Here is a 26,756-nt window from a genome sequence, read left to right on the forward strand (position 1 = left end):
CACAAGGTTTCTGACAAATACAGGTTCTTTTTCTGTCTTCTACAGACACGGGTGAAAGCTATACTACCTGTAACTTTTTTTGTTAAAACATACTCTAGTTGAATTTTTTAGACTTGAACTGCTTTTAGATTGGAAAGCAGGTCACAGGCAACAAAAATATTGGCAAAGGATTGAATTGAAGAATCCAATCATAGAAGGACAGTGAAGAGCAGTTGAGGAGTTAAGTGCTTGTATTACTGTGAATGCAAGAGAAGAAGTAATTTCTAAAGAAAACAAGAGATAAGCATTTTCTGTTCCTTTTAAGATTTTATTAGGATTATTCCCTTGGATGATCTTAGCACAGTAAGTCAGAACTGATATACTGCTTTTGTTTTATATGAATATAAAATGGTTTTATGCATAGATTTTTTTAGGAACTATTAGAAATATTCAATTTTAGTTCCATAAGGTGGGGGAAGGCATTTAGAAAATGGATGAAAAGTAATGCTACTCCTGAATAATTCTACATGCAGCAAGCGATACTTATGATTTCAAAATGGCACATAAGCTCCAAAGATAAGACTACTTCTTCCGGTTAGGCCTTCAGTATATTTACATTATAGTCAAAAATGTAGAACTCTAAAAATATGTATTATTATGTATTACAATATATATTAACTACTTCACCAAAATAAGTTGTGAAATAAAGCAGTTAAAATATTAATGAATAACCAAGAACCTTTTTGTATATACCGACTTTTTAATATTCTACTTGACAAACTCAAGCATTTTCACTCCTGAGAATATTCACTAGATGATCCTTGTTAGTCTTAGATCAACTTCTACATATACTTAAAAAATGAAAGTTAGGCATTTTGTCACCCTTTAATTCTGAAGAAAAGTTAATCTGTTTTAGCCCTGAAAATCAGAAGAACTCTGTCTCTTTTAGTTGAAAACAAATAAATACCTAAAAGTAACTTCGTCCATCAATTATTTTACCTTATTTTTTCCCCTGACTTTGCGCTGAGACTTAAAACTATCACTTGGACAGTTAAATGTATGAACTGTTTTTAAGCGACTACTATCTTTCAGTTGTTAGATGCTGCCTCTTAGGAGACCACAGCAGGCTATGACTGAAAACACTTCCTATCTATCAAGCCTTTCCATTTGAGAATGTCCTTAATGTTCCTACTACACATTCATGGAATAATACTTAAAGATCCCAGAGGAAAAAAAGAAAAAAAAAGACAATGGCCAGTAATTCTCATTCTAATTCTGACTATAATATCACACCAAGTAGAAGATGAAGAGGGAAGGTAAAATTGACAGGAAAAAATGTCAGAAAAGAAAGAATACACAAACACTTCAAAGTCAATGCTTGACATGGAGGAAAATCATTAGTGTTTAATCAAGTTTGGTATTATGTACTCCTGATCCCCAAAAACAGCTGAGGAATCTATTAACTTTACATAGCTTTGTTTTTCAAAGAATCATAACTTATTAGAAACCTGATTCAAAAGAAAGGTAGAATTAGTTCCCATACCAACAGCATGCATCATGACCATATACTGCAAACCAGCATTTCATCTTATAATCCTTGCATAAAACCAGTCTTATACTGTAATTTATAGCAATCAATATTAATACCTTTTTTTCAGGCCAGCAAGCTCTAAGAACAGCTTGCGTCCTGAAGTACACAAGTAGCTTGCTATCCTCATCACTGAGATGGAAGGTTTGCTCCAGAATTTGCAATACTCTGATGCGAGGCTTGACTGCTAACGAGTCATCACCACAGAAAGGTCTCAACCACTCCAGAAGGTCATCTGACGAAACTACTTTCTCCCTGTAATTAAACAATACTGTGTTAAACGGTCTTTGGTAACCCTGATGAAAGTCCTACATGTATTTTTCAAAGCTATTAACAAGTACTTTCAATACATAACCAATACGTAACACTGGAAGTGGAAGAACTCACCTCTGTGAGACTGCAGAAAAACTAGCCCTCATAAACCAGATGCCTAAAACTAAGTGGTGCAAGTTTTGAACATCAAATAACCATGTAATACCATAGAAATCCATCTATACAGTTACATATTCTCCCACATACTACCTTGTCTGCCAGTTGTATGATAATGGTGATGGATTTCGGCACCTGAAAATCCAAGCCTTTTTATGGTGTCTAGTCCTGACTGATGCCTGTGCTTCCACTCCATCCAACTTTATGGAAAACCATCTTGAATGCTTGCATTTTAAGTATGACATTTTTGTATCTGATGCTTATTCATCATATATTATGTCCTGTATTCTCTTTCTTTCCTTACAAGTCCCTTCTTTACACTCCACATATACAAATTAGTGGATTTTTCTGACTTGGCTAATTAGAAAAATTTTTAATTATTTGGTTCAAATAGTATGTTATATTGAATACATTCCAACTGTGTGAAAGCATTTACAGTACACAGATTACCATGAAATCATCAATCAGCTAGCAGTTGCAGACAGAATAATCTGTTACATCCCTTAGAGGCTATAAACTAGCGCATAACAAATTAGTAAATGCTATTCTCCTACCTTTCAGTAGTATTTTAAAACTAAAGCAATTTTTTTTTTCTCTGGGGAAAAAAAAAATACCAAGAAAGTGGTTCCAGGTGGAGTGTAATTTGTAACTAATGTTCCCTTATTTGTCTTAACAAGACAGGAAAGTAATATCAGACAGAAAACACCAATTTAACCTGTCTTGCAGCTCTGAAATAATAAACATTGACAGCTTAGGTTTTCATATTACAAGGATTTCAATTTTACTTAGGCTTTATATTGTCTGAATGACACTGTTAGCCCAGAACTTCAGCTAAATTAGTCATGCTTCTGCTGAACAGGTGGCATTACAACTGTAAATTAAAAGTTTGGGAACTAAGAGGACCTGCTGGAATATTTCAAGAGATTTTGAGAGCTCACACTTGATGTTAATGTATGTTTTCCTGAGGGAAAGAATTATATTTTGTAAATACAATAGCTGAGGTTTAAGGTGATAAATAAGAACAAGTATTTAAATGAATGTAAACAATCTCTTGTAATCACCATGACTTTCACTCCAGCTTATTGTTTCAGCAGTTAAATGTTGAAGTATGCAAATAAAAGACTCCAGAAGTGCATCTTAGAATAAAATAGTACCAACTCTCACATTCTACCTTACAACATTGCAAATGAGATTTACAGTTGATTTTGACATCAATTCAGTCTAGTTCACTATCCAATATTTATCTAATTTAGTGTCAGTGGAAAAGCCTCCAAACAATAGCATGATTGGTTTTGTGTGGCTACCAGAGGGCATGAGCTTTGAGCTTTTTTTATCATACATGAGTTAGTCTGTATGTCTGGAAATAAAACTGGTTGGTTTTGGTTTTTTGGTGCTTTTTTTTGTTTGTTTGTTTTTTGGGGTTTTTTTGGGTTGTTTTTTTTTTTTTTGTTTGTTTGTTTGGTTTTTGTTTTTGTTTTTTTTTAATCCTTCTCTTTACCAGAAACTCCCGAAAATGTCAGTGAGACATACAGACAATTATGTGACCTGAAATAAGGACATCCCCAAAAGACAACAAAAAAACCGTGCTGAAGCATCGTACAGCATTTGTGAAATTGCTTCTGCACTATACCCTACAAATCTTAACAAATTTAGATATCTAAATTAAGGTATTTGAAAGTGAGTCACTATTATTTGTAACTTATCTACTAAACTGAAACAAAAGCAGTGAAATACTCCTGGTAGATATACAAGCTAAGCAGTCACAGTAGAAAAAACATTTTCTCCAATCACCATAATACATGATTACCTAAATTTTAGGTTCAGTGACTTGTTTTCTTCCAAACTATCAAGTAAAGGCTTCTGTCAGGGCTCAGGTTTTGAACCTGATAAATGATAGACTGTTCCAGAATAAAGTCTTACAAAATTAAGTGCAAACCCATTATACATACCCATTAAGAAAAATCATCCATATTCAGTATCGTACCTTCAATGTTTTCATGAGAAGTATCTTTCAAAGTCCTAACCAAAGAATCCATAAAGGAAGTTCTTACCCTTTCTCAACACTTGCATGCACTGCAGAGATGATGCCTTCTAGGATGCCAAGTGGATCTTTCACTGATGTGGATAAGCTATCATTTCCACTGTTAACAGAAGACATAATATTACCATTAAAATTGTCCTTGGTGTCATATCTAATTCTATCCACCTGTAGGATTTACATGAATTGTTCAACAATTCTAGCAAGTTTCCACTTTTCCTGCTTAACTAGTACCTTTATTTTTATGGCAAAGTAAGGTAAGGAGCAACGAGGAAAGAGAAATACTAAAATACTTAAGTGAAACTTGAAAGAAAAAGAATAGTTAACATTTAGCTCTTCTAACTCAGCAGAATATAAACATATAATTTCATTACCTTAAAGATCTCTTCAGTATTGACTAAACAGATTAAAGGTTACACATAAATGTCACCATCCTTTCAAATATCGCTTTGCAGCACCACTACTGGGTTAAACCAACTTGACTGTAATCTGAATCAACAGAATCCTATCTGCTGATTCAGCAGATTTCTCCCTGGACCCCTGGCTTCACTTTCAGTTGGATCAACCAGGTTCATGATTACCAGAACCAAAAAAATTAAAAAGTAGGGAATATGTGGTCAAGAACAGCATGTAGGTAAGGGGAGGGTTAAGTCACCCATGAAGCGGCATCCACTATGCATACGTAGGAACAGAAAAATGTGAATCACGCTGCCCATCAAGTGTTCCAGTTACAATAGAATGTTCTGCAGGTCAAAAGGTGGTAAATATTTAAAAAAAAAAAAAAAAAAAAAGGTCACTCTGGTAGTAAAAAAAGCTGCATTCATAATGCAATGAAAGTGACATTTTCTGCTAAGACTTCCAGCAAAACAAACCTAAAATGTGACTTGGTGCTGAAAGGAGGGATTCTGCACCAGTACTCCAATAAAGTGCACAGTGTCTCTTCATGGAAACCACTGCAGTGGCAATGATGCCTGGATGAACTAGGAAAACAACAGTTTTGCCTATCTTAGAGTTTGTCAATATTGCATTAAAGAGAAAGAAAGGCAAGCAGTTCCAAAGTTAGCATACTAAAGATGACTCAAAACCCCAGAGATAAAGTGTATTTTCTCTACAGTTCATCAGCATATCAAAGCTCTTCTGCTACAAAGAATGTCAGCCTCTTCCTGTATGATCTCTTAAGAAGAATGAATACGTGTACAGACTATCCTGACTGTTCTAAAGCCAAAATACACTGTATAGCTGATAGTAATGTGCAAAAATAACCTCAATATTCCACTTTTTTTTGTTGTTATGAGAGCATTCATAATTTTCTCATTTATTACTTCCATAAGATAAATATATTGCCTAAAAAATTATTATACTATATGGCATAGAGACCTGAATTTTTATAACCTTTAATACCTTCATTCAGAACTTTCTACTTTATTTTTATCTTAATAGGTAACTAGCACTTCAGTGAACAACACTAGATTTAAAATCAACACATGACATCATTCAGAACAGATGTAAGATAATCTGTTGCACAATGAAACCTTAGTATATTTATTTTGTATTGCTAAATTGCATTTATAAGTTTGAAGTAGGAGTAAAAAGCTCATAACACCAGTCTTTTTCTCAAAAAAGACTTACATATGAATATGATATAAATGCCATTTTAATACCAATCCTATCATATGGCAGATAAATAAATTTAACAGTGATGTTTAAATCTAGATATTTTCCTAAATATCTTCAGAATATGTGGAAACAAATTATAATTTATAGTACAGAAATACTCAGGATTTTAGACTCCTGAATAGACAAAATGTGTGTCCAAAAGAATCGAGTGCTCTGTTCAACAACAGCAAAAAACTTATATTTAAATTAATAGTACTGCAGAAGTGTGGAAATGGTATGGATAACAGCAGTATTAAAGTAGTCATTTTACACTAGCAGCTACATGTATCAGGATATCGTTTCATGTTTGCTTTAAAATGGAAAACAGTAAGAAAATTTAAGATATGTTCCCAGAGTGAAGACAGATATTAAGTCACTACATTCATGTTCTGTTTACAGGCTAGATTTAAATTTTCCTATATTATTATGCTTTTTGTGGGTTTTTTTTTTTTAATTAAGTTTGTAATAAAAAGGCATCAAAGCACATTAACATGGCATATCTAAAGAAAACTAGAATACCTGTAAAGCTTGCTTACTAAGAAGGAGATGAAGATTGAAATAAAAAAGGACATTTGCAGCCCGTCGGTACTTAAAGGGGGCCTGGAACAAAGATGGGGACAGACTTCTGAATAGGGCCTGTTGTGATAGGACAAGGGGTAATGGTTTTAAACTAAAAGAGGGTTGATTCATACTATATCTAAAGAAGAAGATTTTTTTTATGATGAAGGTGGTAAGACAGTGGCACAAGTTGCCCACAGAGGTGATCAATGCCCCATCCTCAGCAACATTCAAGGTCAGGTTGCTCTGAGCAACTTGGTCTAATTAACGATGGCCCTGCCCACTGCAGGGTGGCTGGACTAGATGAACTTCAAAGGCCCCTTCAAAACTAAACCATAGTATGATTCTATGGACTCCAGAAATGGAGATCTACTTACCCTAAATTACCTTTGTATAAATAAGCAACTGCCCTATCAAAGGACACTGACCAGTAGACCTTATATTTTGGGCATCCTGAGATTTGGAGATTGGTTCTGAACAGTCCTAGCACTTGCTCTTCAAAAACTTTTTGTCTTTCTAATTGGAAATGAAATGTGTCAGCTCCTATCACAACCAGGCTCTCAATCACTCAAAAAACCCCCTCGGATCAAAAGAAACATAAACACAAAATTAATGGGCATTTCTGAAAACAGGAAGCCACTGTTTCAGACAATACATCTCTGAAGCCAGTTCTCAAGTAAAATAGATGAACATTTACAGAAAGCTTCAAATTTGTCATACACAGACAGGTACTATTCTACTAAACCGGAGAAAAGGAGAGAGAAAAAAAAAAAGGTGAACCTAAGCGGTAAGTTACAGTTACCTAGAATAAGAAAGTTTTTTGTTTTTTTGTTTTTTTGGTTTTTTTTTTTTTTTTTTTTTTTAATCTAGAAAGATTGAAAGCTAGCGGGTTTTTAAGCTTAATATTGCCTTTACTATCTAACAGAGAAACTAAAGAGATTACAGCTCATGAGACGAGTAATCGTGTCATTTCCACAGATTGTTGCCTTGTTCTTTTCTTAATAATTAGTGATCAAAAATAAGCAGCTACTAAAGAAACAAATATGATTAATGAAGGATTAGTCTTCCACACAGATTATATGCCTTTTTATGCATGTTTTAAACAGCATAACAGGATTCAGTGTTCACCTCAAAACTCTTAGGTATGAGCCTGGTGTAATTATACTGATAAAGGCTTATTTTGATTTCAGTTCAGCTTCAGAAAAAGTGATGCATATTTAATCAAATTTCTCAAACACAATAAAATACAAAGAATCTTTGAAAGATGAACAAATTAACTTCACCTTTTAACCTAATTACAGTGTTAATCAAAAATACCCAATATCTTACTTTTCCAGCCTTATTTTCCTATTTCCGTTTGCATTTCCTCTAAGTATCGGGAAAATAAGAAAGTAATATATTGTCGGTGTGATCATTCAAAGCTGGGAAAAAAAGTCATAATGCCAAACAATCATTTCCATCAGAAATACCACTAAATTATGATATCCAAATTACAAAATTACTCTGTATGACCTCTGCTCAAGTGAGATTAGAGTAAAAAACCTAAAAATCTGGGTTCTGGTTAGCTTTTTTTCTTTTAAGCAAGCTACTCAGTCTAATGAAGCTAGTTTTATCTTCTTCACAAAACACTGGTCATCTGGCCATTACACAAAATTTGACCAAACCTTTCCTGCTCACTGCCTGGTAGAGACTTCCAAAATTTCATGAAATGCTATATCCACCTGGACACCTAAGATAAGGAATTCAGGAGGCAAATGAATGAGGTCATAATATTTTCAACAGACAAACTGTCTTCCCTGATTGACCAACCATGAAAATATCTACACTTATGGATCATAGAAAATGTCCACTATATCACGAGTGATCTTAGATAATGGATTGAACTGAAACTTTGATAAGCCTAATCAAACTACCGCCGTTACCAATATTTTTTTTTTTTTGGTTTGTTTTTTTGTGCTTTGGTTTGGTTTGGTGTTTTGTTTAGGGTTTTGTTTTTTTTTTTTTTTCTTTCAGAAGTTCATGATTTCTACTGAAGAGGAAACAGATTTTTTTAAAAAATAGCTGTTTCTATAGATAAACAAGGAAATGCTCAATACATGTAATACGAAGTATGATATGGACATTATACATTATACATATCATATAAAGTATGTATGTAGGTATGCTCTGCTGGAGAGATTTTATATATACCAATGCAAGAGCGTCTACTTTGAATTTTGCATGCCAAAACTAAAAAGTCAAAGAAGATAAGTAGTTAACTGGACAATATTGTTCTTGAAATTACAATATAGGTACCTAATATTAGACAATAACTGCATTTTGTATTTAACAAGAGGTCCATTTCTGAGAAGGTATTGGAGATTTTAAGCTTGCGGTATTGTACCCTGTTGAAAAATGAAGCCAAAAAATAACTTACTTAATCTTTCATAAAGGCAATACGTTCTAAAAAGTTCTTCTTCAATAGTCACTAAATATACTAATAACAAAACATACTTTGCTGGGTTTGAAGGGGTGGGGGGTGGTGTAGTTATGAACCTGAAAAAAAAAGGATGCATATTTTCAATCATAGAAGTAGTAGACTGATGCCTAACTTTCAGGCAAATCACTAACACTAAGATAGTTTTTCACATCCACACAGGCCTGTTTCACTTACCATTAGAATACCTTAATTACATTCCCTGTCATCATACAGAAAATCCAAGTTCAGTATTACAACCTTACAACTGCTACTCTGAAGGTTAACTGTCAAAGAAGGAATTTTCCAACATGATCTCTTTCAAATCATTTGTATAAAATAACCACACTGTGTAACATAACAAAGCTCCAATAAATTAACCTGAGGAGTTTTCCCTTGAAATGTTGCATTTATTGAATAGTAGTTTTTCATTCCACGTACACAGGCAAGACTACTTCTTTAACTGTATGAACCCTGAAATGCAAATATTGCACATGATGTGGTTAATGTGTTCTAATTTCTGTTTAATTTCTGTGGTCTAGGTTTCAAGCTAGCAGCTGAGCATAGGATAGAGATGCATCCAATTTTATTCACAGTGACAACATTAATAGCAGCAGCTTTAAGATATGCCAAGCAACAACCTTTCTTTTAACTGCTCCCTACTTTTGGAGTGATGCTACTTTATAATATTATCCTCTTACTGAATTTCATAATAAGGAGGATATTATTTCAAGTATTTTCTACTTTATGCTAGATTTTCACTTGATGCTCTTTATCATTGTAACAGACAAACTTTACATAGGTCGCTATCTGCTTATTTATCATGAATGATATAGCATGATCTTTCCTTTATTCCTGGGGGGGTGGGAAAAAGAAAAACACACACACACAAAAAAAAAGGGGGTGGGGGGAAACTTAATTTCTACTGATCACATTAGCTCACATCACACATCAAATGAGTTCATCTGAAGCCTCCATCTAATTCTCCCATCTCTGCCACCAGTTTTCTCTGCCTGAGAGACAGGTATTTCCTTCTTTACTGGAAAGTGCTGCCGAGGCGTTATTGGTCATGGTGTCTGCCTCAGAACTTGCAGACATTCCAGCTTTGCAATGCATATGAAGAACAAGTAATTCAGTTCACAGAAAAATGTTGGTAAGAAGCAGAGTAGAAAGAAGTATTTTGATAGGTTTCTCATACTCTACATGTACATGAGACTCATTATAGCTGAAATAAGTGGACTTTGTGAGCTTTATACCAAGATGCATCACACTGCTGCATTCCAGTCAGAAACAGCAGGACAGTGATTATCTAAAGACAAATCATTCTTCATCAAATGGACAAACCCAGATAAGAAAGATGATACTACTGATGTTGCTGTGCAAAAGCTCTACCATCATTGAGGCTTCTATGAACACTCTTAAACTGAGTAACAGGAGAATTCAATTTTCTGCCAAAGAGGACTGCAGACGCTTTCACAGGCTGCTGCCTTTTCAACTGTGTCACTTCAAACTGCTGTAATAAATACATACATGCTGAAGAAAAAGCAGAGCTGTAGATTATTTTCCTTGCTAGACCTGTTTCTCTGTTTCGGGTATATGCATTCAGATCATCCTGCCCATGTAATTTTTCTGCATGCAGAATAACAAAATAAATTCTCAAAGTTTTATCTATATAAACTGGTCTTAGAAGTGACAGTGTCTGCAGCCATCTAATAACGGAATACTTTTTGGTACTTATTGCAGGTGTCTCTTTGGAACAGAAATACTTCAGGAGAGAGTTTTTTTATGAATAGTTAAATGAGAAGCATCTGTTCACTTATCATAGACAGTATAAAATTATCTTGCCCTACCCCCCAAAAAAGCGGGGGAAGGGGAAGAAAATTTTTATACTGAAACCACTAGGTTACAGATACTGTGGTATTTCATTTGATAAATTCAGTATATTGAAGACCCAGCTAGGAAGAGGTAACAGGTAGCACTCTCCAACATTAAATCAAGAGAACTTCTCAAATGAAAAAGTCCCTGATGAATTAATTTCACCTGACTGCAGAACCCCCCCCTCTCCCCCCCCAAAAAAAAGCCAAAATAAGTACTTTTGTACTGCTCTGAAGGAGAAAGAGCATCATAGACAGGATTCTTAAGAGCTCGCTGATATTCTGTCAACAATGATGGAAGGAAAAAACCCCACAAAATCTCAGGCTCTCTTCATCCTGGGAACACAAATACTGACACGGATGTAGACGCAAAATCCCAGAACTTCATTCTCTGCTTGCTGTCTTGAGATTTTCATATCTCAGCTCCTGGTTAAGTTGTTCTGACAGAGAACAGCAAGACAGACACACAGATTCAATCACACTAAGGCACGGGTCAGAGCACTGCTAATTCCTTGGTAGGAAAGAGGATAGGTTGCTCTTACTTGGCCACAAAAATTCATGGACTTCCACATATCCTAAACCTTGTTAAAGAACAACAGCACCTTCACAGATTCATCAACCCTAACAAATCATTTTCAGTGTACACTTTCCTCATGGATTGTCATTTGATCCCCCAAACCATTTCACCGTCCTAATAAATGTCTTCAGTTTTGACGTGTCAGGAAAAAGGTCGAACCTTAAAAGGACATGCGGATACCTCACATTACATGCCAAAGGAGTTTCATAATCATCGCAGCTATGAAAGCAGCCAAATCTCTTGCCAAATCTTAACAGAGGGTGTTACGAATGGCAAGCTTAACCAGAACCGAGCATCAAATAAAATCAAGGAAAAGCACCTTATTTCATTGAAAGGCTTTTCAAACAGTGTGCTGAGCTTTCACTCGCCTGTGTCCTCACCATGTCTCCAAATATAGAATAGAATCATAGAATCGTAAGGGTTGGAAAGGACCTTAAGATCATCTAGTTCCAACCCCCCTGCCATGGGCAGGGACACCTTGCCCTAAACCATGTGGCTCAAGGCTCTGTCCAACCTGGCCTTGAACACCGCCAGGGATGGAGCATCCACAACCTCCCTGGGCAACCCATTCCAGTGCTTCACCACCCTCACTGTAAAGAACTTCTTCCTTATATCTAATCTAAACTTCCTCTGTTTAAGTTTGAACCCATTACCCCTTGTCCTACCACTACAGTCCCTAAGGAAGAGTCCCTCCCCAGCATCCTTGTAGACCCCCTTCAGATACTGGAAGGCTGCTATGAGGTCACCACGCAGCCTTCTCTTCTCCAGGCTGAACAGCCCCAACTTTCTCAGCCTGTCTTCATATGGGAGGTGCTCCAGCCCTCTTATCATCCTCGTGGCCCTCCTCTGGACTCGCTCCAACAGCTCCATGTCCTTTTTATGCTGAGGACACCAGAACTGTACGCAGTACTCCAAGTGGGGTCTCACAAGAGCAGAGTAGAGGGGCAGGATCACCTCCTTCGACCTGCTGGTCACGCTTCTTTTGATGCAGCCCAGGATACGGTTGGCTTTCTGGGCTGCAAGCGCACACTGCTGGCTCATGTTAAGCTTTTTGTCAACCAACACCCCCAAGTCCTTTTCTGCAGGGCTGCTCTGAATCTCTTCTCTGCCCAGCCTGTAGCAGTGCCTGGGGTTGCCCCGACCCAGGTGTAGGACCTTGCACTTGGCTTGGTTAAACTTCATAAGGTTGGCATCGGCCCACCTCACAAGCGTGTCAAGGTCCCTCTGGATGGCATCCCTTCCCTCCAGCGTATCAACCGAACCACACAGCTTGGTGTCATCGGCAAACTTGCTGAGGGCGCACTCAATCCCACTGTCCATGTCACCGACAAAGATGTTGAACAGGACCGGTCCCAACACCGATCCCTGAGGGACACCACTCGTCACAGGTTTCCAACTGGACATCGAGCCATTTACCACAACTCTTTGCGTGCGGCCATCGAGCCAGTTTTTTATCCACCGAGTGGTCCATCTATCAAATTGATGTCTCTCCAATTTAGAGACAAGGATGTCATGTGGGACAGTGTCGAATAAAATATGTCCATAAGCCGGTATTTTTCACCAATTATATATTCCCAGAGGTGACTACATTCTCCAAATGCCAGACAAGCTAAACCAGTTTCAACCTCAGTCTTGGGAAGAAAAGCCATACCCCTTCTGGACTATAAAACCTGACGTACAGAGGCTGCGGCTAACCAAGCAGGCAGGACTTCAGTGCAGGACTCTTCTCCCTTTCCCAAGACATGACTAGTACTGAAGAAATGCACCATGACCACAGTAGTTTTAGACTGTTTCTCACAAGTGTCAGAACTGTAATTTGGAAGCAAGATTATGAAGAATATAGACAACTAAAAGATCATAATATTAAAGTAAGTGCTAACTTTAAACTCACTTTTAAAAAGATTAAGATGGTCAGCCACAACTGTACTTCATGTTCCTTTGTATCATCCAGGTCTTCCCTAGATCTCAACAGAATTATTCAGGGATGCATAAGTATAAACTGTGTAGAAGCTACTGATTTTGCATTTTCTGTTTTCCTAGCCTTTTTTTCGATAATTTTAAAGTAAGAGATTACTCAGTTTGCTGGGGTTGCATGAACAGGTTGGTTATTTGGTTTGTATCATGCCATGGAAAAGACAATTGCTGAGGTTTGGGGCTGTGAATCCCAGAAAAAGATGGAGACAAAGCCTTGCTACTGGTACAGTGTGTGGTTTGCTCATTTATGATGGCACTAATAAGCAATTAACAGTAACAATGACAACACTGAAAGAGTTGAACAAATAATCCCATTCCTCACATTAGAAACCTGTTTCTCTCCAATAAGTTAGCGGGTCACGGGGGTTTTAGGCTATCACTGTTGCTCTTAAGTGCTGTTGGAAGCATAAAGCACTCACTTGCTCTTTAGCATGCAAGTAGGGCACACAAGGGAGATGGAAGAAGAACAAAAACTCTAAGAAGCATTCTTTATTAGAACAGTAAGAAAAATGTATAGGCTATGATGAACACATTTTTCAAAACGTTGCAAATAAAAACAAACAAACAAACCCCCAAAACAGCTCACAGGAACACCCCAGCAAGTTATTCCAAAGATGGAAATTGTACATCTTCCTGTAGCACTAGCTGTTGTGGCAAGAGCCATTGCTAGGCCTCTATTGCCCAAATACCTCCGTGAAGGTATTTGTAACAAACATGCCTTTTGATTCTGTTCAAGAGGGAAGAATTATGTGCAGTTGTAGATTTGCCAAAAAATCACAACTGCACACACGCATAACAGAACAATAGTGTAAAGTCAATGTTTTTAACCAAAAAGCACCCTGCAGTGAATAGAATGAGTTCTGTGGCTTGCCTTGTTCACATTGCCTGGGCTTCCCAAACTGAGGAAAATATAACTGTCTTATCTGAGTATGAAATTATAGGTAAAAAGAAGCATAAACGATCTAAGAACTTACATCCTGTTGCTCCTCATTTTCTGCAAAATCCAGACACTGAAAGCAAACAAGTACTTACAGCAAAAACAAAACAAAACAAACAAAAAAACCAACCCAAACCACCCAAACCCACCACCCCCAGAAGACAGATTTTTGGCATGCATTGTGGCCATGTACTTACCTTAATATATATACAATCTTTTTAATAGCACATTGGACGATATCCTTGGGAGAAAGTCCTAGATCTCCAACAGCCACTTTTAACAACTGTTCTATCATGTCCAGGGGTTGACCATCTATACACATAGCAACTGCTTGGTCATGGATTTTTTCTTTCTCTGACCTTGACAAATCATATAAATAGCCATAATTCTGTAGTGTATCCTGTGAACAGATAATTTTTGAACATGAATCAGTGTGCTCTTTATTTACAGGGCTGTTATCATTCAGAATCTTTCTATCAAGGTCTAGCATATACTACAAAAAAGAAAAGATTGATGGACGTGAATTTACAAAAAAACAGGTCAACAAAAACAAAGGTTTAAAACTTTAATAAAGTAGGACAGAAGACTGATGTCCACCACTGCTAGTCATGGTAACACTCAAAACAAGCACTGGATCTGTAATCATTACCTGTTCGCTGTTTTTCAAGTAAGTGATAAAACTATGAGTGAGTGTTTCCAGATGAGCAAGAGATTGCTGCAAGTGATTCAGAGTTTCTCCATAAGCAACAGATGGATTTTCAGCATCTTCCATATCATTCTCCAAAGTTATTCTTCTTGATTTCTCAGAAAGATGGATGACTATTTTAATAGCTTTCTTAGTCACTTCTATCCTGGCTTCAAGTGGCAGCTGAAAAAGATTACTTGATATTTAATCATTCATCACCTGTACAGTACCATTTGTATTACAGAAGTGCCTGGAGGTCAGGTTGCTCCACTGTTCTACAGAGCAGCATAAAATTAAATGAAGTATTTTATGAGAAACAACTTTATTTGTAATTTATTTAAAAATTATCAGTATTCCATTACTTCTGTTGTCTTTCCTTTGACTGAAGTTGAATCTGGCTCAGTTTAAACCATATGAAAATAATTTTCCCTAGTAATATTTATTATTTTGTAGATTGTCACCCTATAATAATTTTTAATTATGCATTGAGAGATGTCAGGGGATCATTTTATGGGATTAACTGAAAATCCCACATACTGAAAATTAACTTAATGTCAGTTTTAAGCAAAAACAGTAGGAGGTCTACAACTTTTAAATCAACCTATTTAAAGCACAAGTTATACAAAACAGTTACTAAAGTTACTACTTTGAAAGACCTGTAAAACTAGATGTACTAGTTTCAGCAAACTGTTGTTCCTTTAAGTCAAGAAAGACACAGTTTCACCTGTAAATCCAAAACAAAGTTCGAAATACGATTTTAAAAATTCATGTATGATTTGTTAGTTTATACCTTCAGTTTTAAGGATGCTTGCAATATACTATCTAATGGGTGGGGGTCTCCCCTGCCTAAACCCAGAGCATTAGGTACTTTTAGTATCAGATATCTTAGTTACTGGAATACTGGACAAAGACAAGAAACAGAAAACAAAGCTTGATTCTGTATGGCGCGCTGAATAGGAAAGAGGCTGAATTACTGCATAAAGAAGAAAATTAAACCGCTATAGCATCATGATAAGGTTAAATTGATGTTTACACTATAAATTACACTAAAAAAAAAAAACCCTAAAGCCATAGAAAGTTTGATAACACTTAGTTAGTGGAAAGTTTTTAGCTTATATACTTCCCCCCCTCAAAAAACCCAAACCAAACCAACAAACAAAACAAACAAACAAACAAACAAAAAAACTTCTCCCCCTCCCCCCCCCCCAAATCCCTAAAAAAAAAATCACAGTCAAAGATGTAAAGTTTGCTCCTCGTTTTTCATGCTGTTGATGCAAACAACAGTAATAGTCTACTGGATTTTTAATGATAAAAGCAAAACGGGTGGACATTCTTGTAAGAACTAAGCAAACTTGTCAGTATTAACATGGTAAATACAAAGGATATTTTACCATTCAGTTCCAAATGCAACTCAGTTCCATTCCCACCGAAAGTAATTAAATATGATTTTGTTACTCTGAACAAGGTCTCAACATCAGGATATGCTATAAGCAAGGAAAAGGCGATACTCTTCACATCACATTAAAATTTAATGACCACAGATGGATTTACATATCCATTTTGCAAACATGATAAAAGATGAAACAGCTACATATTTCATTTCCCCCCTTCTACTGTACTATCTAATGTTCAAAATGCAATTAAGAGAGATGCAAAAGGCAAACAATTTACATATTCCATCTAACTTGTATCCTAGAGAACAGTGTGAATACACTGCCGGTTTAGAAGTCATGATGCCATAAACACATACAGAATAAAGCATTAAAAAGAAAAGAATACAGGTTCTTCCCAAGCCTATTTTAATTATAAATTCACATCTGCATAGTGCCAAAATGAAGCACTTCTGACATATCATTTCTCTAGTTATTTTATTCCAAAACATGAATGACTGTCCTCCATACTTCTAGTGAGCTTCAGTAATGAGATTTGGTATCATACCCCATGATAAAATAAAAAAACCCCTAGGAGTACCTTAGGGGCTGGTTCATTCTTTGTTTGTGGGTAAAGTTTTATTTTTAAAAGCTTTTACAGTTTAAATTTTTTTTTAATTCTATAGGCTATAACATGTTATGAAAAATCCTAAAAAAATATGTTTTCTTTCATTTTCAAATCAAGGAACATCACGTACTATTTCAGCTCAAAAGATTTTACTCCTCAGGGTAAAAACTCATCTCAGACACCTGTTTCCTTCAGAATATATAAGTATTCTTAATGAAGCATTGTACAAGTAACATTCACTTGCACATGAAGATGTTGACCCTGTCACTCTTATTCCCAGTACATGCAATTTTGAGATTATGGAAATAGTTCCTTTGTGTTTATTGCAACAAGACCTGGGATGCCAGCAATGTTGAAAGACAGAATGGTTGAGGTTGGAAAGGACCTCTGGAAGGTACCTGGTCCAAAGCCCCTGCTCGAATAGGGCCACCTAGAGCCAGTTGCCCAGGACCACGTCCAGGTAGCTTTTGAGTATCTCCAACGTGGGAGACGGCGCAACCTCTCTGCACAACCTGTGCCAGTGATCAGCCACCCTCATAACGAAAAATGTTTCCTAATGTTAAGATGGAACAGTTTGGTCCACTAAATCCCAGTTTTATATTTTCCACCAACCAAATGTCACGTAGCCCAGGCCAACCAGATATACTAGAATGGAAAGCAAACTACATTAATTAATTCAGAAGTGGGTTAAACAGTTAGGGAATAACAAAAGCTGATTCCCAATTCCTACAGAGGGAGTAGAAAAAGAAAGGCAAAAGCAAGAAAACTTGTGGATCAAGATAAAAATAGTTTAATACATGAAGGGGAAAAAAATAACAAACCAAAACTATGTGATGCATAGGCAATCACGCACCACCTCTCACAAGCAGATCAATGCCCAGCCAATCTCCAAGCAACCTTGGAACACACCCTCCAATCCCCTGTTTGTTACTGCTGAGCGTGACAAGAAGGTACCTTTGGCCAGCCAGTTCAGCTGTCCTGGCTGTGGCCCCTCCCCAGTTTTTGCCTACCTGCATCCTTCTCAAGGCTGGGCTGTTGAGAAAAAGAGAAAGCCTTGACACTGTGCAAGCAGCGCTCAGCAATAGGCAACGCACTAGTGTGTTATCAACACTGGTTTAGCCACAAATCCAAAGAACAGCCCCATAGAAGCTGTCATGTAGAAAGTTAATTCCATCCCTGCCAGATCCACTACAGTTCTTCTGGAGATCGATGTAAAGTTCTAATCCATGTAAGGAACCAGTTAAAGAAAAGACATTAGTCATGAAGTTTCTTGTTAAGCAGTCTCGAAGCAGATTTAATTAAAATAACTATTAATGGCACGGCACAAGAAAGTACCTGAAAATGTACTGATTTTAGAAACAGAAGTACTGTCAATACCAAGGAAGAAAACAAGGTCATACAAGACAAACCAACTGAACTGGAGAACAGTGATAAAAAGTGATAAAAGAAGCCAAGTAATTCAGAAGGTAACATCTGAATGCAGTCATGCTATGCAAGAATACTATTAACGCATTCCTTGTACATCTTCAGGCAATGTCATGCCCTGTCTCTTTCCTTAGCATTTCATACAGTATTACAAAGTCACTCAGCCAGACAAGATACTGAATCTTACTTTGAGCTTTCTTTTTTAACTGAGTTTTTTATATAATTATTTAAAATGGCATTTAAAGTCATTAAAATTGAAAGAGAAAATGGTGCAGGTTAATATCCAGTTGTAACAGGTTCTCATTCTACACTCATTTGGTGTGTGGTCAAGATGTGGACACTGTATTCCTGCTTAAGCAAGAAGAAAACGGTCAAAAAAGCATTACTGACTCAGAGGAATTAAGATCCAACCTTTCTATTAAAAACATGAAGTTGCAAGCAAAGTTCTTCCTTTGTATCAGAAGTTGGAAAAGAAACTATAAAGGACGGAACAGTAAACAAAAGATGTCATCAGCCATTGTTTGAATGAACATGGCCAAGCCTACAGAATGCTGGAAGAGCCCATGTATGGGAAATTTCACCTTTTTCTGTATAGAAGACATAACAGATGATTGCTGCTTTTTAATTCTACTTTTGCCATCTGAAGCTATAGTATTTTCTTCCTAATCAACATATTATGCCCATCTCTATTTGTAATGTGTGTTCAATAATGAAAACACAGCAATTAAAGTAATGGTTTTCAGTTGTGGTTTTGGTTTTTTGCCTTCGTTGTCTCCGGCTTTTTTTTCAGAGTACTGCTAATCAACAAACATCAGGGCAATGACCTATGAGGTTTGAAACAGATGGTTCTTTGAAGATATTACTGACTATCTAGCACAATAAATAGAATGCTGGCAACAAAGGAATTAAAAAAAAAAAATCCCCAAATTACCTAAAATACTTCACACACAAAGGGGAATAAATGCAAAATCATCGAGAGGAAAAAGTTGATATGATCATTACTATAATTAAGAATCTATGAAGTCAGCATTATTTAAAAAGCAAACAGATCCACTGGAAGAAAAGATGTCAGACTCAAAATGTATGCAAAAATATATGCAGCAGTTCCACTGAGTATTTGGAACACCTCCTTTTTAGGGAGAAATCTGTTCCGTACATGCAATTAGCCTTGCTTACCAGTATGGAAGTGGACTGAATTATTATTTACTCAGAAAAACCTGAACAGCTATTCAGAATTAAAAGCATTTCTGAGTATAAGTGCCACAAGCAGGAACCCTCCCACTGTTTGCAGCACTGAGCTTCTGTGATCAAAGTTCCTCAGTGTATGAAGAGGGTACTGATGAAGAGTAAAGGATTTCACTCGTTTCATTTACCACAAACACAACAAAAACAGTGCATCAATCTCAACCTTCTTCAGCTGAAGATGGATGCTGATATACTGGATCCAAAGAACAGTTGTGATAATGGAAAAGCTGGTGGAAAAAACCCAGAAAACAAAACAACCACATACACACACAAAAAAAAAGCTTAAGTGGCCTCTGCTTAATGTCTGACTGTGAAAGCAAATGATGATTACCTCTTTAGTATAACAAGATACATTAATAGCAAGAATTTCAAGTAGTCACTAGCAGCAATCACGTGAAGACAGTATTTCCTTCTCATTAGACAACAGTCATTCCCTGGCTACCACAGTCCAAGGTCAGGTCTGGCAACTGAGATCTCAGGATGAGTGTCAGTCTTTCCTGATAAGCATGAAACACTCAGTATGATTATGAGATAAAGAATATCAAAGCACCTGAACAAGACAGTAGTTCTGCTGAACAGGCTTAAGAGACAGCTGATGGAACTAGTGATAAAATGTGTTGGTCTAGCATGACAAACAGATCAAAGCATAAATTTTGTGCTGACAAAGCTTTACATATTTACAGAATATTACAGAATTTCAATGTAAATTTTTTGTATACCAAATTCTGGTACAGATACGGGGTAGATGGGTTCTAATACATTTCTAGTAATATTGTGGAAACACTACAACAATATCCAAAGAGGGAACAAATCTGAATTCACCTCATCGAACACAGTGAATAAACACCTCTGGAACATGAGCACAATCCAGAACAGAGAAGACACAAAAAAACCCCACCAAACACCTCCTCTTCATTATCTTTTCGTTTCAGAAGAAGTTAGTGAAGACGTCTCAAGATCTTTTAAATAAGGAAATACCCAAGAAATCCCTTTTTTGTGCTTGGCAGTAGATACATAAGAAAGCATGGGTAAAACTTTATGTTAGAAATATCCTTAGAAATAGGTTTCACTAGGCAACAAGAAACTGCAGATCTGGTAATATATGTTATGGACATGAAAGCACATTATTTCAATCACAGGCTTTCAGCCAGATGGAGATTATGACAGTTTATCATTTATATTATTACAGTGCTAAGAAACCATAAGCACTGGCCCAGAATGCTTCTTTGTGGAGCATCCTACTCAGAATGCAAAAGTCTGGTACGAAACACAAGCCTGTGGCAAAATGAATTTTAGGATGAGCACAAGTAAAATACATAAATACAACCACATGATATCTGTTGGAGGGACAACAGAACAGGGCATAAGCAATCCAGGAGGTTCCTGGAATGCATTAATGATAACTTCCTTCTCCAAGTGAAAAAGAAGCCAATGAGGATGCTGGATCTTGTTCTCACCAACAAGGAGGGGCTGGTGAGTAATGTGAAGTTCGAGGGCAGGCTTGGCTGCAGTGATCATGAAGTGGTGCCATTCAAGATCTTTAGGGCAGCAAGGAGGGCACACAGCAAGGTCACCACCCTGGGCTTCAGGAGAGCAGACTTAGGCCTTTTCAGGGATCTGCTTGTTAGGGTACCATGGAATAAAGCTCTGAAGGGAAGATGGGCCCAAGAAAGCTGATTAATATCCAAGGATCACCTCCTCCAAGCTCAGGAATGATGCTTCCTAACAAAGCAGAAGTCGTGAAAAACATCAAGAGGCCTGCATGGACAAACAAGGACCTCCTGAACAAACTCCAGAATAAAAAGGAGCCCTTCAGAGAGTGGAAGCAAGAACAGGTAGCTTGGAAGGAATCCAGAGAAATTGTCCAACCAGCTAGGGATCAGGTTAGGAAAGCTAAAGCCCTAATAGATTTAAGTCAGGCCAGGGACATCAAAGGAAACAAGAAAAACTTCCATAGGTATATCAGTGATAAATAGAAGACTAGCGAAAATGTGAGCACTCTCCAGAAGGAGGTGGGAGACCTGGTTACCCAGGATATGGAGAAGGCCCATTTTAAAAAAGGGAAAAAAGGAAGACCCAGGGATCTACAGGCCAGTCAGTCTCACCTTGGTGCCTGGCAAGATCATGGAACAGGTCCTCCTGGAAAGTATGCTAAGGCAGATGGAAAATGAGGTGATGGGTGACAACCAACATGGCTTCACTAAGGGCAAATCATACCTGACAAATTTGGTGGCCTTCTACAACAGGGGTACAGCATTGGTGGATAAGGGAAGAGTGACTGTCATCTACCTGGACTTGCGCAAGACTGTCTGACATGACATCCTTGTCTCTACTCTAGAGGCATGAATTTGGTGGATGGACTGCCCTATGTATAAGGAATTGACTAGAAGGTCACACTCGAAGATTTGTGATCAATGGCTCAATGACCAAGTCGAAATCTGTGACAAGTGGTGTTCCTCTGGTGTCAGTATTGGGACCGGCACTGTTTTTACAAATTTGTCGGCGACATGGACAGTGGGATTGATTGCACCCTCAGCAAGTTTGCAATGAAACCAAGCTGCGTGGTGCAGTTAACACACTGGAGGGAAGCAATGCCATCCAGAGGGACCTTGACAGGCTTGAGAAGGGAGCCCGTGCGAACCTCATGAAGTTCAACAAGGCCAAGTACAAGGTCCTGCAACTGGGCCAAGGCAACCCCAAGCACAACTACAGGCTGGACAGAGAATGGATTGAGAGGAGCCCTGAGGGAAAGGACTTGGAAGTGTTGGTGACGAGAAGCTGAAAATGACCCAGCAGTGTGTGTTCGCAGTCCAGAAGGCCAACCAAATCCCAGGCTGCATTAAAAGAAGAGTGACCAGCAGCTCAAGGTAGGGGATTCTGACCGTCTACTCTGCTTTCCTGAGACTCCACCTGCAGTACTGTGTTCAGTTCTGGGGCCCCCAGGAGTGAGTCCAGAGGAGGGCCATGAAGATGACCAGAGGGCTGGAGCACCTCTCCTATGAACACAGGCTGAGAGAGGTGGGCTTGTTCAGCCTGAAGAAGAAAAGGCTCAGGGAAGACCTTAGAGCAGCCTTCCAGTACCTAAAGGGGGCCTACAAGAAGGCTGGAGAGCAACTTTTTACAAGGGCATGTAGTGACAGGACAAGGGGGAATGGCTTTAAACTGAAAGAGGGGAGATTTAGATTAGACATTAGGAAGAAATTATTCACTGTGAGGATGGCGAGACACTGGAACAGGTTGCCCAGAGAAGCTGCGGCTGCACATTCCCTGGCAGTGTTCAAGGCCAGGTTGGATGGGGCTTCGAGCAACCTGGTCTGGTGGAAGGAGTCCCTGCCTACAGCAGGCAGTTGGAACTAGATGATCTTTCAGGTCCCTTCCAACCCAAAACTTTCTATGATTCTATGAAACAGACAAAAAGAATGTCTTATTCTCTGCTGAACCAGAATACAGGGACTTTGGGTTACATCAAAAACTCTGATCCTCTAACTGTATAAAAATCTGGGGTTTATACTGGAAGTCATAAAAAGAAGAGAGCCTCACCTGAGGCTTGGAATTCTTCACATATATCTGCTTACCTTTGTGACAGCTTTTGAAGAAAATGTAATTTCATCAATAAAAGCGACAATATCATCTGGATCAAGTCTATCGAAGTACTTTGAACACATATCATACGCATGTAGCCACTCATTCATGGTTTCCGGTATTTTTTTAATGAGATTGTGATCACCATTCCAAAAAAGTTTCTGTAACCAGACAGCATAAATAGAGCTTGGTGACAGCATGCTGCCATCTTTTTTAGGAATTTTGGGAGCCAGTTTGGAAATAGATAGGATATTTTGACTTGTAAGGACAGGCTCCAGTATTTCCAGAGGGTTTTCATTTTCATCTGTTAGCTTTTTGTAATTGAGACCTATTGACAGAAGGAGAAAGAGGCAAACAAAAGTTATTCACAGTTAAATCTACTGAAACTATGTGTAAAACAATCAGTACTAAACCAGTATCTACAGTACTAGAAAGACGCTATTATATCTCATTTACAATCATACGTACTGTCAGACTGGGGACAAAGTCAGGTTTGTATACAGGTAACACTGGGATTTTATGTCTTGATGTGTGTGAAATCCCTCAATCCCCTGGAACATATTTTAACATTACATAGTGATACAAACTAAAAATGTGGATAATCAAAGAAGCAAGAAGATACATATAGCATATACAATTGTTCCACTTTTTTCTTTTTTTAATATAAAATCTAGAAAACCTCATGCACCTCAAGATATAAGTCTTCATTAATTAAAAAATTGGTATTCTGATCATGTAACAACTGGTACTTACTACCCATCTCAGCAAAAATGCAAGGCACCACCCACAGGTAAACTAAGTAAGGTTAACTAGAGACAGGAAATGTAGACCCATTTACATTAATCTATATGATAGAAGAGTCCTGTTACTACTTTGGTTCCTAGAGGAAGAAAACTCTTGCAAATTCTTCTGGCAACTACAAAAGATTTCTAGCAACAACACTGTTTTACTCTCTATGCATATAATTCCTAAAACAACTGGCTTTTATTGCTGTGTTTTTCTTCATACACTTAGGGCCTCTACAAACACTTTGATGTTCCTTGACCACTATCTATAAACCGTGCTGAACACTGAGAATTTTAATTAGGGGTGTAATACAATAGATTTAATTTTTTTACCATACAAAGTGACTAATTTATGTCTGATGTATGGTCCTAGGACTTTAAAAAAAAAACAAAAAAAAAAACCCACAAACATTTTCGAGAAACATTTAAAAATAGCTTTGAAGGCAAACAATAATTTTCTGACAGATTTTTCTTTGACAAGCATCACAGAACTTGAGTGTTTAAACACATCAATAAGAACTGAAGGTAATCCCTCCTCCCCCAAAAAATTATTGCCTTTTTCTTCCTGCAGTACATGAATTCATATGCACAATCTCTCCAAATTTTGCAGCAAAGTTAGTGTCTGATACATGACGTTCCTAATATATTGTGTAATTTAGACTTCTGAAACATAAACTGTCTTAAGTTCTTTGAGAATATTCATGTTAAACTTGCATTGTTAAAAATTATGCCCTAGGAGGTCTGCATTTCTTCTTCAAAAATTCACTATGAACCACAGCCAATAATTTTAACTTGCACCACCAACAGAAACCTAGGTTTAATATTTTTTTGCTTGCTGTGACAGAGTAAACTCAATTTCCAGTAATACAAAGAGAAGAAACTTAGTCCTATAAAACAGGACTAATCTACTAAATTACTTGCATTCATATGATATGCTCATTGAAAATGACCTGGAGAGTATAGACTACATGAGCATAATCATGTCAACGCTCACATATGAGAATAATAAACACAGCTATGAAGAAAAGAAACAGGAACTCTCCTACCTGGTGCAACTGCTTTGAATTTCTTCAGGAGTCGGATGTGAGTTTCAGGTTTAACAGCATGCTTCACCACTTCTGAGCAACCACAGTTTTCAAGAAGTGTAAAATAATAAAGCAACCGCTGGTGATCTCTGCCTTCAATACTTGGGTAAACGTATTTAACCATGTGTTCATGTAATGTTTCAGGATTTGTTTTCAAAGTCTCAAACAGAGCAAGACTTTGTGCTCTTTCTTCTATTTCCAGTGTCGATAACCTGTGTTTAGAAATAATTTCAGCTTTAAAGGCCTAGACATGACAAGAAATATTCTTCAGGAGACAGGAAAATACTTTCCTTTGGTTAAGGTACAACTTCGTAAGACATTTTGAAAGAGTAAATACTCATTCCTAAATACTTATATAGTTGTTACTCTCCATAAACAAAATCTAAGGAGTTCTTGTGTTTCCTAATCTTATTATCTGATGACCTGAACATGCAGATTAAAGATCGTGAACACTGAAGTGGGACCCAAACCAGCATTTCACATCTCCTAAGTACAGCTATATGCAAAGGTAGACATATATCCAGAGTATATGTACAGGAAGACTTAAAACAAACAAAAAACCCAATGAAACCCAACCAAACAAAATCTCACAAAAGCAAGAAAAAAAATACCCCACAAACAATAAAAAACAACCCAAACCCCCACCAACATTGTGATGAATGATGCTAGAAAATCCTATTCCCAGTTACAAGTTCTCCCAATCTATTATATTCTATTTTCTGTAGTCAATGAACACCTGGCATGCTTTGAGAGATACTACCAGCAAAAATCAGCTCTTGCCTACTAGTTAATCTATTTGACATTATTATTCATGCTTAGCATATTCCATTTGACAGTTTTATCAAGTTGCTTCTCAAATTGTCATCCCTGAAAGCTTATGAAAACATCAGCAAGCCTTGGGTTGACCTCAGCCAGCCTCACTGCTTCAGGAAATTCTTTTTCCTGGCCCTTTTGAAAAGAATACATTAGCTCTTTCACAGCATGAATTCAGACACCTCCAGCTGACTACATAAAAGATAGCTGAATGCAATCACTTCTTTTTTTCCTCAGCTGAGAGAAAAATGGGTGCATATCAAGCAAGTCTCATCTTAAGTTTATACTATTCTCAACTGAAAGTTTTACCCAAAATCTGAGGAAAGAAGTAACCTACAGATGACTACCACCTTGACTCTCTCCAGAGTCCAATCATATGCCATGTTAGCCAGTACATTTCATTTGGAAATCTGATGTCTTCTAATCCCATTTGATTTTTCTCTACCTCTAAAACTGATTAAATTAGAATTTCAACATCAAGTTTTCCCGAGTATAAATACCACATGTGAGTTAGCTTTCCTCTTTGGTATCCAAGCAAAATATGCCTCAGTTTCATTCCTAAAGATGATTTTCTTACAGCATATACCCCTAACACAATCTTCTCTCATTTTAAAAATCATTCTCTGATTTCTGAGGGAGAATGAGTTATTTTGAGTTATTTTTACATCTAGAACCTTCCCCAGTTAGGTTGTTAACCTGTAAGCATTATTTTAATTCCGTAAATTCTTACTATTTGTTAAGTGTTCTATTATATTACTGGAAATAAGTACGACATTAATGGAAATAAAGCATCATTCATTCTTAATAACAGACAAAAGAGACACTTTGACATGATGCATTTCAAGAGTGTGATCTGAATGTATTTTTCTGTCCACACCCAAAGTTCAAACTAAAGGCTAGATGGACATTAAATTATATAGACAGGATCTACAGAGGTTTGTTATGTGTTTTTGGGGTGGGAATGGTGGCGGATAAGAAGGGTTCATCATGCTATTCAGAAAGATTCTGGAATAACAGATTTTGTGACAGGCAAATATAAAATTTCCTGTTGCTAAAATAGTAAAATGCATTTT

General features: G+C 37.2%; 1 protein-coding gene across 3 annotated transcripts in view; it reads right to left on the bottom strand.

Annotated features, from left to right (window-relative positions):
* NBAS (NBAS subunit of NRZ tethering complex) overlaps positions 1 to 26,756 on the bottom strand; it is a 176,713-nt gene that overhangs the window by 42,964 nt on the left and 106,993 nt on the right. For 2 of the 3 annotated variants that reach the window (XM_030489718.1, XM_030489716.1), the window contains 6 exons: positions 24,832 to 25,082; positions 22,994 to 23,328; positions 14,715 to 14,933; positions 14,263 to 14,465; positions 4,048 to 4,137; positions 1,627 to 1,822 (listed from right to left, as the gene is read on the bottom strand). In XM_030489718.1, coding sequence (XP_030345578.1) covers positions 1,627 to 1,822; positions 4,048 to 4,137; positions 14,263 to 14,465; positions 14,715 to 14,933; positions 22,994 to 23,328; positions 24,832 to 25,082 — 1,294 coding nt within the window. Of the gene's footprint in view, positions 1 to 1,626; positions 1,823 to 4,047; positions 4,138 to 13,517; positions 14,139 to 14,262; positions 14,466 to 14,714; positions 14,934 to 22,993; positions 23,329 to 24,831; positions 25,083 to 26,756 lie in introns of those variants that run through there. The other variant, XM_030489719.1, reaches the window with a different exon arrangement.

This window comes from Strigops habroptila, chromosome 6, assembly GCF_004027225.2.
Source record: "Strigops habroptila isolate Jane chromosome 6, bStrHab1.2.pri, whole genome shotgun sequence".
NCBI classification, from domain to species: domain Eukaryota; kingdom Metazoa; phylum Chordata; class Aves; order Psittaciformes; family Psittacidae; genus Strigops; species Strigops habroptila.